At 39.0% G+C, this 17,900-nt stretch overlaps 2 protein-coding genes and 1 long non-coding RNA gene across 3 annotated transcripts in view; 2 read left to right on the forward strand and 1 right to left on the reverse strand.

Annotated features, from left to right (window-relative positions):
* The window catches only part of LOC125893578 (cytochrome P450 4B1-like), a 55,630-nt gene that overhangs the window by 15,620 nt on the left and 22,110 nt on the right, over positions 1–17,900 (forward strand). The gene's annotated exons all lie outside the window — the stretch shown is intronic.
* On the reverse strand, positions 325–2,880 carry LOC125893585 (uncharacterized). The gene is made up of 3 exons (XR_007449900.1): positions 2,330–2,880; positions 1,630–1,735; positions 325–460 (listed from the first exon to the last, which is right to left on the reverse strand). It is a non-coding gene; the product is annotated as an uncharacterized LOC125893585 (long non-coding RNA).
* On the forward strand, positions 6,187–17,652 carry LOC125893581 (cytochrome P450 4B1-like). The gene is made up of 12 exons (XM_049584332.1): positions 6,187–6,407; positions 8,864–9,008; positions 9,141–9,185; positions 9,273–9,400; positions 9,584–9,708; positions 9,828–9,982; positions 10,108–10,214; positions 12,930–13,120; positions 13,257–13,390; positions 13,706–13,770; positions 15,888–15,970; positions 17,472–17,652. Exons 1-12 carry the CDS (start codon positions 6,219–6,221, stop codon positions 17,650–17,652), a joined length of 1,548 nt encoding a protein of 515 aa, XP_049440289.1. The 5' UTR covers positions 6,187–6,218.

A 17,900-nucleotide genomic window follows, 5' to 3' on the forward strand; every position in this document is an offset into this window, starting at 1 on the left:
ATGTACTTATTTACTATAACAAATTAATTTTTTAATAAACTCAGAAACATGACTTGGATGTCAAGCAGTTTGTCTGTGCCCTTCCTTCCTGTGTTGTCCTCTCATACAGTCTCCACCATGGTGCTGTGTGGGGATGTTCCAATCGTTTAGAGAGAGGGGTACACATGCACAATTTCTTCATTGACACAGAGATGAGATTTTTTTTTTGTGGCCTAAGTCAGCAGGAGTAACCTGAGACTCACTACAACAACAAAAATATGTAAGGTTATCATTCTCAAATACTGCATTAGCACATTTCCACAAACAAATACCACACTATTGGGAAGCTCAGTGTTTGGTTTATTAAAAATAAGGAACAGAGAAAGGCTTGCAAAACCCACAGAGTTGAGACTCAGGGTAAGGGGGTTGTTTCATTGCGGGGTGAGTTCAGGCTCCATTGCAACCCCCTGTTGTTCTTGTGCTGAAAGAGGAAAAAAAAGAAAGAGGAGAAATGGTTAGGCACATGTATATATGCCTGGGTCTGACGTTGCCTTGTGAGATAAGGCACAAGTATGACAAGTGGCATCAGTTTTAATTGCATTTGTTTGAAGTTGTCTCATGGATATGTACTGAGTGTATACATGTTCAGTAAGTATAAAGTGTTCCCGAATACTGTATGCATTCAACCATTATGGGATATGTCTGTGGGTAGACAAAAGTGAGTTGTGTGTGGGAAGTCACTGCAGGCACATTTTGTTGCAGACCAGTTTGCCAAGACCAAAAAGGGCAAGACAAAGCTTAGAGCAGATTTAATTCCCACCATCTTTGTGCATCATGCTGTGAGCGCCCCTGCACCACAATGCACCCCTGGACCTGTAACATCATTGTTATTGCCACTCCTGAACTGTAACATTAATGGTCCTCATCCTGCAGCACTCCTGACACGAGGCACGCAGCATCACTGCAGTATAATTCCTTAAAATGTTTACTTATATTTCAGTGTTGGGTGCTGTTGTAACTGATCAGCACACTGGAAACCAGCAGGTGGTCTACCAGCTCTGGTGTATTAATTTGCACTTGTCATAGTGACTGACTGGCAAGCCAATTTCCTTTTGTTGTGCTAAACTCAGCATTTGCCTACTGTGTTTCATTTGACAGGCCGTCAAATATTCATCCCTATCTCATAAGACTTTGATCCTGTGTCTGGTCATCCCTGTGTCCACAGTTATCTCTTTATTTGAAAAGGTCTAGGCTATTTAATTGTTTAATATCATCACACTGTTATTTATATAAGCAGGGGATTTTAATACAGTCGGTCAGATCTGCACTCCAGAGGAGAGCCTTCATTAGACTATGCAATATCGCCCACTACTGGATTTGTAAGTTAATGAACTGTAATTAAAGCTCTCTGTGCTTTAATTAGCTGCTATGAAACAACATGACCCTCTTCTATTTTATAATGCCTATTAATATTATAATATCATAATAACGGTGACGGGTAATATGCAATGTATCACATTTTCAAAGTAACTTACCGAACACTGTACATCATATATTATATTCAATATAATTACTTATATAATTAATATAAAATGCAGTTTAATACATATTAAGTATGATTCCTTATCTCTGGAACTACTTGAAACACACCTTGTTAAGTTTTAAGTCTCACCAAGGTCAACTCAGCACTTATCTGCAGTGTCCTCTCTCACACAGTGGTCCTGCAGCATCACTGCTCCTCCACCACCCAGTGCTCCTACAGCAGGTTACAAATATACAAGATTACATATCTAATACTGTGATAGAATATGTTTTAACAAATCTGAAAGAAAAAAAAACATTTATTCTACATAAGCTGGATTTAGTTGCTGGCTGGCCAAGAAACAGACAAAAAGACAAATCCTATATCCCAGAATCCTTGAAATCCTAAATCTTAGAATACTTTAAAGATTCTAAACCTAATAACTCCTTGTTTGAAACATACATTTAGCCTACTTGTGAGTTTTTTGTTAAAGAAACTGTTTAGTTCAGCTGTTTGAAAATTTCAACTGCAAGTTACTGCTAACATTAGCTTAGCTAGTTTGTTGATAAGGCACCAGCCTTCAAGGCTGATCATAGAGATTAGTGCCTTGCAGGCTAGTCTCTACAATCAGCCTTGAAGGCAGCTAACTGAATAATGAAAATTATAGAATATGAATCATCTAACCAGCCTGCAAGGCACTAACCTCTACAATCAGCCTTGAAGGCTGGTGGCTTAGCAACATACAAACTAGCTAAGTTAACGTTAGCCATAACGCAGTTGAAGTTTTCAAGCAGCTGAACTAAACAGTTTCTTTAACAAAATACTCACAAGTAAGCTAAATGTATTCCAAAGTAAATGTCCCGTGCACAGCACTTTCAGTCCTTGGTGCAGGTGATGGCAGGAGACATCAAGTAGATCAGAAAAGTCGATTCACCGCACACAAAGAGGCTGAATTGCTTCTTATCTTCTTAAATCTTCCAGTCTTCAAAACAACGCGTTTCGCCCATGGCTTTATCAGGTTTGTTACATTGTCCATTGCACAGGTGATTTTAAATAGGCTGCAGCTGTACTGAATCCAATCAGCAAGATGAACAGCCTGCTGAGTCCACACCTGCAGAGACGTTTTACATTTCCTCTTCTCTTTCGCCTTCAAACACATAGACATAAATACATAGCCGCCGCATCGACTGCCTGAGCGCGTCCTCGCCGGCCGCCATCTTGGATGGGTCTCGCTTCGCCTCCACAGTGCATTCACTTCTATTGAGGAAGGAGCTGTATGCACAAGTAAAATAGAATAACTCGCTGAATTTTCAACTGATTTTCACGCGGTTTGGTTTGTTACAAACGGCACACATGTAGTTATGATACAGGATGCTTTCGTACATTAAAAATGCGGGATTTCATGCTTTAATACTTCCTGCAGATAGCAACAGCATGTTATTTAGGTCACAACACAGTTATTTTATTCACCTCAACCCCAGAGTGGGATGGAGATATGTATATATATATATATATATATATATATAGATAGATAGATAGATAGATAGATAGATATAGATATACACACACATATATATACTGTATAAACACAATATACACAATACAAAACATAGTATAGCATATTAATAAATGTATTAATATATTTTAATAAAGAAAAAGCTCTATTGTTGATTGAGTTTATTTCTCACACACACCCACTCTCTTTTATACCCACAGCCGTCAGACTTAATAATTCTTTGTTAAATAGGTGATCTTACAGACTTCTTTGAAATTTTCTTTTCGGGGATTAGTAAAGTTATTCTTATTACACTGACTGTTGTGATCCCTCAAAAGTAGTAAAAAACATTTTCAGTATTTACATAAACACTGAAATTAATTTTGGTATTGGTATTATAACTATGAAAATGGGACTGTGGTCAAGATAATTTGAAAAAAGATACAGAAGGATGAGCAGCAGGGGATATTTGCAGCACAGCTGGTGGAAAAGTAAATATGTGCACAAATGTGTGCTAGGCAAGGCAAGGCAAGGCAAGTTTATTTGTATAGCACAATTCAACACAAGGTAATTCAAAGTGCTTTACAAAGACATTAAAAGCAACAATACACAATTTAAAACAATAAAAACAGTCGATTGAAAAGGGAAATAGAAATTGAGAATGATAGTGATAATAATAAAATACAGTAACATAAAATAAAAACAGACTCAATACATTGAACCGTCAGGATAAGAAAAGAAGTAGAATAATAAAAGGCATAAATCAGCAGTGTGTAGTTAAAAAGTACGGGCAGTAGAATACAGCAGGTAAGTATTTAATCTAAGAGTACGCTTCAGTAAACAATAGTGTTGTTAGCCCTGATTTAAAGGAGCTGACAGTTTGAGCAAACCTCAGATCTACATATTGCTATATATGTATATGCTATACATAATATGCTGTACTGTGTTTTGTATTGTGTATATGATGTCTATACAGTATGTTTATACAGTATATAAATACTATGTATATATATATTGCATATATTGCATATATATATATATATATATATATATATATATATTGCATATATATATATATATATATATATATATATATATCCCACTCTGGGGTTGAGGTGAAGAACTGTGTTGTGACCTAAATAACATGCTGTTGCTATCTGCAGAAAGTATAAAAGCATGAAATCCCGCATTTTTAATGTACGAAAGCATCCTGTATCATAACTACATATGTGCCGTTTGTAACAAACCAAACCGTGTGAAGATCAGTTGAAAATTCAGTGAGTTATTCTATTTTACTTGTGCATACAGCTCCTTCCTCAATAGAAGTGAATGCACTGTGGAGGCGAAGCGAGACCCATCCAAGATGGCGGCCGGCGAGGACGTCGGTTCCAATAGGCAGCGGCAGTCAATGCGGCGTCTATGTATTTATGTCTATGGGTTCGTCCCAAGTCTCTTAAATTATTGCTAGTGCTACTGCTAGCCGACTTTGCTAGCTGTTTAGCCCCTCCCACCTAGGAAAAAATGTGAGGAGCTAGCGCTAGGAGCGATGAGCGAGCATTGTCGGTTTAAGAGACATGAGACGTCCTTTCCACTGTAGCGTCACGTGAAGCGACGTCCATTTCTGATGACGGCGGCACAGCTGGATCTGCTGCTATATTTGCTGCTCAAAATTATATTTGCTGATCAAAGTCTTGCAGGAAATATCATCAACGTTACTCTTTGTAGTCACGTAGGCATGTGAATTACAGCGTTTCATTGCAGAGAATGCATGTAACGGGTACACTTGCGCTATTTCTCTGCCATCTCGTTCAAATGAGCCAGATGTAGGGGGCGGGTATTTATACATCAGAGCCTCAAGCTGAAAAAGACTTCCTGTTAGGAACCTCTCGACCATCCTAGCTCGTAGCTGCTTAAAGCTTGTTGCTAGTTCCTAGCGCTAGCTCCTCGCTGCACAAATAAGAGACTTGGGACGGCCTAGAAGATAGCGGACCTCGAACGACTTCCGGTTCAAGCGAGGAGCTAGCAGTAGCACTATAAAAATAAGAGACTTGGGACGCACCCTATGTTCAAACAAGTAAACGGAAGTAAACGGCGGTAAACGGCGAGACACTGCTAGCAACCAATCACAGTTGACGTTTAACTCCGCCCAGATTCGACTTTCAACCAATCACAATGTTTAACTCCGCCCCTAAGCCCGCCCCTAACTGCAGGCTGCAGACGGGTATGTCTCAATTTGACATTTGCAATTTTAAAAAATTCACTGTCCTAATTATCAAATAAAGTACATTACACAATTTAAAAAATTAAACTTTACTCATCTGTTACTGTAAATCCATTTTTCCAGATTATAAAATGACAGAATAAGACGTTTTTCAGACAGTTCTTGTGGGGAGTTGATGGGGCTGAACCATGTGAGGAGGGCCCCAAAAAGGGACTGAACATGGGCTCCAGAGAGTAAAGTTACATTATTAACAGTTAAACAGTTAAAAACGAATGGTGCTCAAAGTGCAAAAAGACAATTTTTAAAAAAGTGAATGAAAACACCCCAAAATTAGACTTGTTTGTTGCCCTAAGTAGGCGCAGTTTCACAGCAGCCCAAGACTTAAGATACTGTAACATAATTGAGGATGTACTGAGTGACTGCAAACGGCCAAAAATGGGTTTATTACTTAGAGTCAACACGGCATCATGGAGGGTTAAGTATTAAGCAACACAAAGACTTGGTATTGGGATATGTGCAGATGTGAAGCCCTGATTATATCTGACTATATTTATCTATCTTTCCTCTGTGTTTGACTGTTAGTTTAATGTTTTTAATGTATGTGGTTTATTTGAGGGTGACAGGTCTGCTCAGCTGATTTATGTACAACAGCAAACGGATATGAAACTGATGTACCATGAGAGTTCATGTGAAATGGAGTTTGAAACGTGAACAGGATTTGAGTAGGCTACTCTGTCATAATTAAAACAAAACCTGGAACAAACTGATACATGGGTCTGATCACATTTTAATAAATGGGAATCACATCTAACAGGATGTGAATGTTTCTGTGACCAGACACTGAAGGCAGCTGGAAGCTATCTGATGTGACTGTGTGTTTTTGTCACCACCCGCGATCCCGTCCACTGCTCAGATGAGGCACACTTAATATCCAACAAGCCTGAAGTCACCTTCAGTTGTGTTCAGAGTTTTTCCTCCAACGACGCACGGACTCACCTGAGATGGAGTCAGCTGAGGCTTTGCTGAATCAGCTGGGCTGGCCTCATATGCATCACTTGTTTGCTCTACTTTGTCTTGTTACCATTGCCTTTAAAGTTACAGTCTTGTACCTCCAAAGAAGAGATATGCTTCACAACTTCAAAGCTTTTCCAGGACCACCGGCACACTGGCTTTTTGGACATGTTAAAGAGGTAATTCAGTCACGAGTGCTCAGTAGTGCAACTTTCTGTAACTGATATATAACAATGATGATATTTTCATTTTTATTGCACTTTTCAAAACAGAATTACAAAGTGTTTTACAGTAATAGAAGATATTTCAGCACACTTAATGTCAGATCTATGAAGTATTTCACTGTTTTTCCTCAGAGTATACAGGATTCATCAATGAACAGGGGTTAAAATAACCAATACCATTTTAATCATTGGCAGTATTGCACAATTTTTTGAATTCACTGTGCCTCACAATACTCCATTCAGTAGCCTAGGGAGAGCGGGGTCGGTTGGGACATTTTTGTTTTGACACAAAATAACTTTCAATTAGGGATGGGTGATATGGCCCTAAAATAATATCACAATATTTAAGGGTATTTTTGTGATAACAATATTCTTGATGATATGACAAATTAGTAAAAAAGATTATTTTTTTTTAAATTTACATGTTAGCCTAACAGTTCACCTTTAAATATTCAGTAAAAAATAAACAAAAATTATCTCTCATTTCTTTCGTTTGTAAACAACAACAGTGACTCAGAGTGACATTCAGATTGTGTATACAATAGTAGTAGAAAAATCAAACAAAATCTACCACAAATTACACATGTAAACAGCTCCAAAATACATAAAATGTACCCTGGCATCTATATATATAAATCAACAGGTGATTTCCTTCTTTTAGCAAAATCCTAAATGATTGTGTTGTTGTTTTTTCCACCTGGACCTTTATGCTCTGCCATTTCTCCTCTAATCATCAGGCTGTAACCTGTGACTGGACGTTATGTTACCAAAACTATCGCACATTTACATATATGTATTTTTTTGTCGAGCTGCGAGCATCACATAGATTTTAATTACCAAAGGTTTAATCACTTGAGGCACCGACACCTGTGTGTGCACGGCGAGAAAGGAATGGGAGAAACGCTGTGCTGTGGCCAGCAAAGTCACTAAATGAGTTCCCCCTGTAGGATGGGTAACTTGCGGTAACTCGCTATAAGAGTCTGAGAAGCCCGGGGCTGTTCATAAAACATTCAGAGAGTAGAATTTGTGGGTCAAAGGTCAAGGTCACTGTGACCTCATCCGTTGCATTCTTGTGAATGCAATATCTCAAGAATGCCTGAAGTTAATTTCTTCAAATTTTGCACAAACATCGACTTGGACTCAAGAATGAACTGATTAGAATTTGGTAGTCAAAGGTCAAGGTTGCTGTGACCTTGCATCATCTTATTCTTGTGAATGCAATATCTCACGAACAGCTTGAGTGAATTTCTTCAAATTTGGAACAAAAGTCCCTTTGTACTGAAGCATAGACTGATAAGAATTTGGTGGTCAAAAATCAAAGGTCAATGTCACTGTGACCTTGTCTGTTTCATTCTCATGAACACAATATCTCAAGAACAGCTTTAGGGAAATTCTTCAAATTTGGTACAAACCTCGACTTTGAGTCAAGGATTAATTGAGTAGAACTTGGTGGTCAAAGATCAAGGTCACTGTGACCTCATCCATTGCATTCTTGTGAACGCAATATCTCAAAAATGCCTAGAGTTAATGTCTTCAAATTTGGCACAAACATAAACTTGGACTGTAGACTGAACTGATTAGAATTTGGTGGTCAGAGGTCAAGGTTGCTGTGACTTTGCAACATCTAATTCTCTTGAACTCGATATCTCATGAATGGCTTGTGAGAATTTCTTCAAATCTAGAACAAATGTCCACTTGGACTCAACAATAAACCAAATAGTTTTTGGTGGTCATAAGTGAAAGGTCAAGGTCACTGTGACCTTGTCTGTCTCATTCTTGCGATATCTCACATTAAGCTTGAGGGGATTTCTTCAAATTTGGCCCAAACATTGACTTTGAGTCAAGGATTAACAGATTAGAATTCAGTGGTAAAAGGTCAAGGTCACTGTGATTTCATCCATTGCATTCTTGTGAACGTAATATCTCAAATATCTCAAGAATACCTGGAGGGAATTTCTTCAAATTTGGCACAAATGTCCACCTACACTTAATAATGAACTGATTAGAATTTGGTGGTCAAAAGTCACTGTGTCCCACAAAACCTGTTTTTGGCCATAACTCAAGAATTCTTACGCTAATTATGACAAAATTTCACACAAATGTCTAATAGGATAAAATGATGAAGTGATGACATTTTATATCCAAACGGTCAAAGGTCAATTTCACTGTGACATCAAACGTTCTGAACAAACACTTGGCTGGCCATTATTCATCATGATATCTCAGGAGCGATGAATGTAAATGGTAACTGCAACATGACTGGTTGTAACTGAGTATTTTTTTTATGTTGTTTCTCTACTTTTGCACATTAACAACATGTGGTTAGTAAACATCAGTTCTGTCGGTAACAAATTGTTCTCTGAGGTTACAGGAATGAAACATGTGGTTAACCTTTTTCATTGTTTTTTCAGTTCAAAGAAGATGGAAAAGATCTGGATAGGATTATGGGATGGGGAAGGCAGTACTCTTACACTGTCCCAGTGTGGAGTGGTCCCAGTGTTTGTTTCCTTAACATTCAACATCCAGATTATGTGAAGACCGTATATGCAACAACAGGTGTGTGAGCGATGATTATAACAGTATGGTCAATTCAGTGCTTTTCATTATCTCCTGTAGGACCACTGGCTCCATTTTACAACCAAAAGTCAATATAACAATATTTTTATTGATTTCTTCGTCTCCTTACAGAGGCAAAAGATGAATTGGGATATAAGTTTATTGAGTCTTGGATTGGTAAGACTGATTTGTCCTTCTCCTACGACATGTTTTATCTTATTACAGAGATGGTTTACTGACTGACACAGTACTGTCTGTCTTCAGGTAAAGGTTTATTGGTATCAAAGGGTGAAAGGTGGTTTCGGAACAGAAGGCTCTTGACCCCAGGTTTCCATTATGATGTTTTGAAACCATACATTAAACTGATGGCAGACTCTGTTAAAACGATGTTGGTATGTATGTGACAGTTTAGACATGTGAATCACAATTACAGTGAATTATTAAAAACCACAATGGTGAAGTAATGTTAAGAACAAAAAGACTTTTAGGCCGTCTAGATGACAAATGTTGTGTCAAAGTTGATTGAGTTTTTCCATCTCCTGCAGAGATGTCACCTCTGTTCTCTCTGTTGTCAGGACAAATGGGAAAGTTATGCAAACACTGGCGAGTCCTTTGAGTTGTTCGAACATGTGAGCCTTATGTCACTGGACACCATCTTAAAGTGTGCTTTCAGCCACAGCAGCAACTGTCAGACCAAGGAGTGAGTCAATAAAAACTTTTTCATGCCATTCACAAATTCAGAACTGTGCTTTCAGTTGTGTAAAGCTTTAGCTGTCTGGGAAACTCAGTTTTTAATGTTTGCCTATGTTCTCATTTCAGTGAAAGTAATGCATACATCAAGGCAGTTTATGAGCTCAGTTATTTGATTAACCTGCAGTTCAGGACATTTCTATACCACAGCGGCCTGATTTTCTACCTTAGCCCACATGGCTTCAGATACAGAAAAGCATGTAGAGTGGCTCATGATCATACAGGTAAGATCTTCACACATACTTTGATTAATGACAATATGAAACTATTGCTACTATCAGTTAAACTGAATTTGATCAGTGTGCATTATACACTAAACTCTGGCTATGGTTGATCTTGTCTTTTGAAGAGGCGGTCATAAGAAAGAGGAAAGAAGAACTAAAGGAGGAGAAGGAGCTGGAACGCATACAGGCCAAAAGAAACTTGGACTTTCTGGACATCCTTCTCTTCGCAAGAGTATGTTGTGTGATTTCAGATTCAGTTTACTGATTTATGGAGTTAGACATTCTCACTTTTGTTCATTGTTGTGACAGTGATAACAAGTCACAAACATTTAAGGCCCAGACACACCAAACCAATAACAAAGAACAAGGGATGGCAAAGGTTGACTGCTGTGCTGCGTCACGTCACCTGTGTCTCAGCCAAAATGTTGCACTTGAACAGACTGCAACGACGACAGCCAACAGCCAACTAGGACATGGGTTGTGCCCCCGCGTAAGAGGAAGTAATTCTTAATGACAGTGGGCAGTGGTGATTCATGACACTAGCTAGCCAGTTAGCATATTATTAACACAACCCAATGTAAAAAAAAAAAAAAAGAAAGAAAGAAAAAAAAAGGACATTGACAATGGCGAATGACAGCAAAAAAAAATTACAAACCGTTTCTGCTGAAGAGCTCAATGGCTAAGAAAAAAAGGATTATTTGATAGAATAAGTTTGTCTCAATCTCACACTTCCTTGACTTTAGCTGTTTGTTTACATCCTCATTTCCATTTCTCTTCTCGTGAGCTGAACTGCCAATCAGATTGTCAGAGTGATTTCACCAATGTCTCAGTCAAAGATGCAGTTGTGTACAAACTGTCAAAACATAAAGTGAAAAAGTCCTTTATAGAGAAAATAATTTAAAAATGGCAAGAATAACAGTTTAACATTTAAAGCATAAACAGCCTTCAAGTAGCAGCAGTCAAACAGCAAACAAATGTACAGCCATGAAGGCATACAGCACTTAAAGCTCAGAGCTAACTGTGCAGCCAGGGTTTAAAACAGCACACTGTACATATGACAACAGGGACAACCACACCAACATGTATGATAATAAAAAAGGACAAAGAGCATAAAGACAATAAAAACAATGTTGTATCAAATAAAAAAATAAAAAAACAAGACTATAAAAGAGATAATTTGACATAATATCCAAGTGGCAAAATCCCAGTGCAATAGGAAACATGCATGTTTGGCATTTCAATGAACATTGATACAAAGGCAATAGTCAGGCTCTCTTGAGTTAATCTCAGTAAGACACAATAACCTAATACCCAATAACACCTCTGTAACTCAGGTACAGCATGGTGTATCATTGCTGTTTCTAACTCCAAAATACACACTGTTGTGTGAATTTTTTTTCAGATTTTTTTTTTGGCTTTTTGCTTTTTGCCTTTAATGGACAGATGGATTGAAATGGGCTGAGAGAGAGAGAGAGAGTGGGGGTTGACATCCAGCAAGGGGTTGCAAGCCAGAGACATGTACATGGGGCGCCGGCACTATCCACTACACTACCGATGCCCCAGTGAATTAATTTTTTTAAGACACACTCAAGTGTATTATGTTCATCTGTTCGGTAGACTCGACATCTATTGCATTACATCTCTGTCCCTCCTGGAAGAGGGATCCCTCCTCAGTTGCTCTAGTTCAGTTCAATTCAACTCAAATTCGTTTGCCCCAAAGTGCAGTTCATTTGGGCAGGTGTGAGCACAGCAATTGCACATTAAGAGCAATTTTCTCACACAGGCATTTTATCCGGTCCGCTGCCTTGAGAATATGAACCAACTCTAGACAATTATGCAACTTTTTAACAAAATTAGTCCCTGATTCGGACCAAAGCAAGCAAACTCTCGGTCTGAAAGCACCCTGAAAATGCGTCCAACTCCACTCCAAGCCACATATTCTGGGCACAAAGTAAGGTGCAACTGGCCAAGGAGTTGTATTTAGTCCCTTAATTGATCATAGGTGTGTTGTGAATTCAACCAGTCAGTGTCATCTCCGATTCCCTTCAAAAGCAGGTGTTCCTGCACCTGTCGCACTGCTGTTTACAAGGTGGATTCGGCCAACTGGAGAAATGAGTGGTTTTCTGCTGAGAGCAATGCAGTCAGAGCAGTAATGTTACTGCAGCAAATGCCATGGGACATTTAAGCAGCAAAAATCAAAACTGTAATTATAAACTAAAGACCAAGCAAACAGAACTAAACTTTAAGCTTCTGAAATAATCAATGAAGTCACGGTGCTCCTCGTAAATCTGCACAGTGCCTCACTTAATGGGGATTCAGACTGCAGCTCTGCAGCTCTACCCTCTGTTATGTTTACACGTAAGTGAATTTAATAATATTTTCCTTAAGAATCATGAATTATTTCACCCACCCTGAATCCATCCATGTGTCCTTGTGAATGTAAAAGGCAGAGTGTAAGGGTGTTGTGAACCCACCTATGTAGGCATATGTCACTGACTGAATAATGCGCCATTTAAATCGCAGGAAAATACTAGGATAAATTCTGACTTCATACTAGTTTTTTGTTGCTCAATGGGACGATCGCTTTCTGCTAACTCAAAAAAGCAAAATGCCAACAATATGCCTTACCACACCTACATTTAGGACCTGCATGCCCATAAACTTGAATTGGGAAAAAGTACCTGAACAACATGGACACTGGCTGTGAAAATGACAACTACACTGGTCTGAAATTAGCAGTGACGATTGTAATGCGCTATGCATCAAGTGTAAGATGTGGCCAATATCTCTTACCTTCTTTTATTATGCTCCTTTATTGTGGTTTTATTGTACAATAAAGTACAATAAAGTACTTGTTGTGTACTTGTAAGTGTAGCTTTACAAATGGAGTAGAGAGTGACTGTGCCTACTGTATTCTTTTGTATTTGTCTTTTTCTCTCATCCTCAGGATGAGAACCAGCAGGGTTTATCAGATGAAGACATACGAGCAGAAGTGGACACCTTCATGTTTGAGGGCCATGACACCACAGCCAGTGGCATGTCTTTCATCCTCTACTGTCTGGCCTGCCACCCGGAACACCAGAAGATGTGCAGGGAGGAGATCATTCAAGCCCTGGATGGCAAGGACACCATGGAGTGGTAATTTACCTGCTGAAACCCAAGGTGCAATGCAAGTCAGTGCCGCTCTGTATCACAACAGCTGGATTAGGTGAGCTTTAGGCAGTCACTTTTTTATAGAATATTTAAACCTAATGCACACCTGTCCTATTTCAAGGGAGGATCTCAGTAAAATTCCATACACCACAATGTGTATCAAAGAGTGCCTTCGCCTTTACCCTCCTGTACCAGCAGTTTCCAGAAAGACCACGAAACCCGTGACCTTTTATGATGAAAGGACTTTACCAAAAGGTTTGTTCTTAATGTTTTTGGAAAGTTCATATTGATACAACAGCCTAGATTGTCTACCCCACTGGTAAAATATTAACTTGTTTTTATTATTTCATTGCCAGAACCAAGGTCAGGTCAACCTGGCCTTGGTTTTGTATTACAAAGCCTTGAGCAACACACAGCACAAATAATCCTTTAACCTACATGTTTTGATTGGTAAAACACTGTGTCTCATACTCACATAGATTAAGTATTGGTGTATTTGTATCTATATACTTTGTCGTACAGTCACTGCATAATCCTAAACCCAAACACACCTTTTTTTCTTATTTGTAGGTTGTCACATTGGAATAAATGTGTATGCGATTCACAGAAATGAAACTGTCTGGGAAAACCCTGATGTAAGTCAAGATGATTTTATTCTAAGCAGATGTTTTTGATATGAAAGCTCACCTATCACCCGCTTACTACATGGTGTACATGAATCAAAGATTAACCCTCCTCAGGTATAGGAAACATGTTCCTGCAGTGTTGGTACATGTATAACCATCCATGTTTCACTAACCAAAAAATTCTAACAAACACAGGGCTTTTTTGTTTTTGAAAATTTTTCATCAACAACCTTTTTTAATACAAAAATGAAACGATGATTAGCTTTGAATAGATCTTCATAAAACAAAGTCATATGAAATCTGTGTTTCATTTTTGTTGGTAACACTTGATGTGATGAAAATGTTAGTTGTGGACAACCGGATGTTGAAAGCCAAGACTGGCTGTGCTTGTACTTACCTTCAGTGCCGCATGAGGGACAGGCTGGCGAACTCCAGTAAATGGTCGGCACTAGGAAGTTTCCCTAGCCAGCAAAAACACACACACTGGAGCAGCAAATTGTGAGCTGTAATTCAGCTGTTAACAAGCAGCCATATGTGTCTGACTGTGGATGGCGGAAGCACTGAATGAATTTGTGGAGTTTGTTAATTGCAGCATTGGCTGTTAGCAGTTAGCTCCACTTATTAGCCGCTGACTGGCAGCAGAGCAAGCAGCCACCAGCCATCAGACTTCACACGATTACTGTAATTTCAGATACTGTGCGTCCCTGTGCTGACACGGTGTTTACAGCATCACAAATGTTGTGCCATTTCTGTTTTTTTGTTTCGTTTTGTCTTTTTTTTTTACTTTATTTTACTAGGCATGATGTTTTTGGGTTGTCCGTTCATCCGTTCATCTGTCCATCCATCATAGTATTGTGAACACAATATCTCAAGAATTCCATGAAGAATTTTTTTAGAATTTGGCACAAAGGTCCAGTTTTATTCAAGGATGAAGTGATTAGCATTTGGTTGGCAAATGTCAATCAATCAGTCATTCTTTATTTATAGAGCACTTTTCATACAATAAAATGTAGCACAAAGTGCTTTACGTGTTAAAAGCAGAGCCCCCCCATCCCCAACAGATCCCCTCACCTCCCTCACCCCCCATCCTGATGTAATTTTTTTTTTAAAAAAAGGAAGAAAAATGGAAGGAAAAAATAAATAAATAATAAGAAAAAGGTCAGGGTCACTGTGACCTTGTGTTAGTTTCATTCTCATGAATTCAGATTCAGATTCAGACAACTTTATCGGTCCCCGAAAGGCATTTCATTTGCATCATATCCGTGTCTACATTCATAACCAGCCAACATTCAGCCATTACAGATGTAATGGATGTTTTATAATGGATAATGGATGGATAATGAATGTGGTATCTCAAGAAGGCTTTAAGGGAGTTTTCTCAAATTTGGCACAAAGGTCCATTTGGACTCAAGAATGAGCTGATTAGAATTTGGTTGTCAAAGATCAAAGGTCACTGTGACCTCCCAAAAAATGTTTTTGGCCATAACTGAAGAATTTATATGCTATGACAAAATTTCACACAAATGTCTAATAAGATGAAATGATGAAGTGATGACATTTTATATCCACAATGTCAAAGGTCACATTGACCTGTTCACTTAAATTCAACCCAAATGAGCCATTTTCTCTATCAAACTGGGAATGACTGGCATAAAAGCTGACTTAATGTCTTTGACACAAGTCAAAGTTGCCCTGACACCGTCACTGACGGCTCAGAATCCAAATCATCATTATCAGAATGCATCTCAAGATGGTCTTCAGACACATCTGCCTCTGTTTCGCTGTTGTTATCGTAAATATGTTCCAAAGCCTCCGTGACAGTGAGCACAGTGAATGTCGCTGCAGAGTGTTACATTGGTAAAACTCCCAAAAAAAAGTTCCTGTCAAAGTCATAGTAATATGCGATATCTGCACTTTATTGCACTTTACAGTTGAGGTAGGGGGAGAAGGGAGTGTGTGTGTGTGTGTATGTGTGTGTGTGTGTGTACCACTTACTGTAAGTAACCTGGGCATCAAAAGACAGCACTGAGTCATAAATGACACTGAGGTTACATGTCATAAACAAAGTCATTAAATTAAATGTGGAATTTACTGACATTTGCTTTTTCTATCTTATGTCACGACAGGTCTTTGACCCACTGCGTTTCCTACCAGAGAATGCTTCCAAGAGGTCACCTCATGCTTACATTCCCTTCTCTGCTGGGCCAAGGTTTGTCCTGACCTGACATTGTGTGACTGATTCCCTAAGAACTAGAGAGGGAGGGTGTTTTTTTTTGAAACACCAAAAAAAAAGAAAAGGCAAACCTTCACAATTTGAGTTGCGACAGCAGAGAGGCACTGTTCATGTAGGCTATCTGCCTCTGCTCCTTGACTTTAGGGAAGTGATCAAGAGTTTGGTTGTGATATTAGTATACCCAGCATCAATTCAGCCTTGAAGCCACACCCCTGCTGATGCACAGAGCATTGTTTTCCTGTTTATTCAAATATTATTAATAGTGAATGAGTTGCATGTCCCCTGCACCAAATCCAACACTGCATGCCCTTGAATCTCCAGCAACACACCTGCCAAGTGTGCTTTCAGACTGCCCTGTTAATACAGGTTCAATTCAATTCAATTTTATTTATAAAACCCAATTTCACAAATCACAATTTGCCTCAGAGGACTTAACAGCATACAACATCCCTCTGTCCTTGGGACCCTCACAGCCGATAAGGAAAAACTCCTCAAAAAAACCCACTCAACGGTGGGAAAAAAAACCCTCCCATTGTGTGTGGCAAGCAGGAGAGCAAAGTTTTTTGACTGCAGTGGAAGTGTTTTTGAGGGTTTGATGCCAACAAATTCTGACTGAAGCGGAATATTTCTTCGGATAAAAACATCCTGTGCATTTTGGAAATGATTACATCTACGTATATTTTCAATAAATCTTGACTTTTTTTTTTTTTTTTTTACTTTTTAATGCTGGAGTTACTGGAAATGTTCGGATCATGCAAGAAGCAACCAATCCAGCCAGCACTGAAATTTTAATTCTACAAATAATATAACAGCACTAATAATAGTGTCGCTGCAAGAGATACCAATTTAAGAATAGACACGCAAAAAAGAGTAAGGAAGAGTTGGAATCTCAAAGTTATGAATGAAGCTTCAAACTATCACCACATCTTTTTGTCCATATTATGTCAGTCAACATTCAACAATAATGATAATTCAGTCAGGAACTCCCTCGTCATAGATTGAACAATTTCTTGGTGCTGATGGCTCCACTCTGAAGATGCTCCCTGGATCAGACAAGCAGCATGCTAAACCAATACAGGGAGCGCAATGCAGAACCAACAAGAGTGGGCCCAAGCAAGACATAAAATACCCTTAAAGGTTAAGCCATGTTTGGACTCTGAATCAGAAAGGTGGAGGCTTGGGTGGAGGAGGCAAAGCTTTGCCAGCAGCAGCGGTGTGTGGCAGCATTAGTGTAGTAGGTATCAGTGAGTAGGAGGCCATTATTAAATGGACCGCCTTGTTGTGGGACTTCCATGCCCTGCGTGAACTAACGCAAAGCTTCATTTCTTGTGCCGACTGTTGATTTGATTTCCTTGATTAAAGAACAACCCTTGTTTTTTCCGTCTGAGTGCAAAGGATGAAATATCACTGCTCTGACATGCTGCTGCCCTCTTGTGTTCTTGATTGAAAGCACACTTTTGCTGTTTTCCTCCCTCAGAAATTGCATCGGGCAGAACTTTGCCATGAATGTGCTGAAAGTGATGACAGCCCTGACACTGAGGAGGAGGTACCATCTGATCGAGGACCCCACTCAGAAACCCAAGCTGATTCACAAAATTACACTCCACTCATCCAATGGCATCCACATCAAGATCAAACCTGTAGACCCACAAGAGTGAGAGGAAATTACAGTAGGAGAGGATATAAACCTAGAAAATACATTGATCAGTCAGGGTAATTTGTCAGGAGTTCACATTTCTTCATTTCTTATAGGGCTCAAAAGGGTAAACGTAGCGGAGGTGGAAAAATTGCAATGCATTGTGGGCTTTGCGGGCAATTGGAAAGTTGTTTATGTTTCGCGACGCTACACTTGTGTTCTGTTGGTGTTTTAGCATTTTAAAAGTAACTGTATCGTTTGAAAATGGTG

This window comes from Epinephelus fuscoguttatus, linkage group LG8 (assembly GCF_011397635.1).
Source record: "Epinephelus fuscoguttatus linkage group LG8, E.fuscoguttatus.final_Chr_v1".
NCBI classification, from domain to species: domain Eukaryota; kingdom Metazoa; phylum Chordata; class Actinopteri; order Perciformes; family Serranidae; genus Epinephelus; species Epinephelus fuscoguttatus.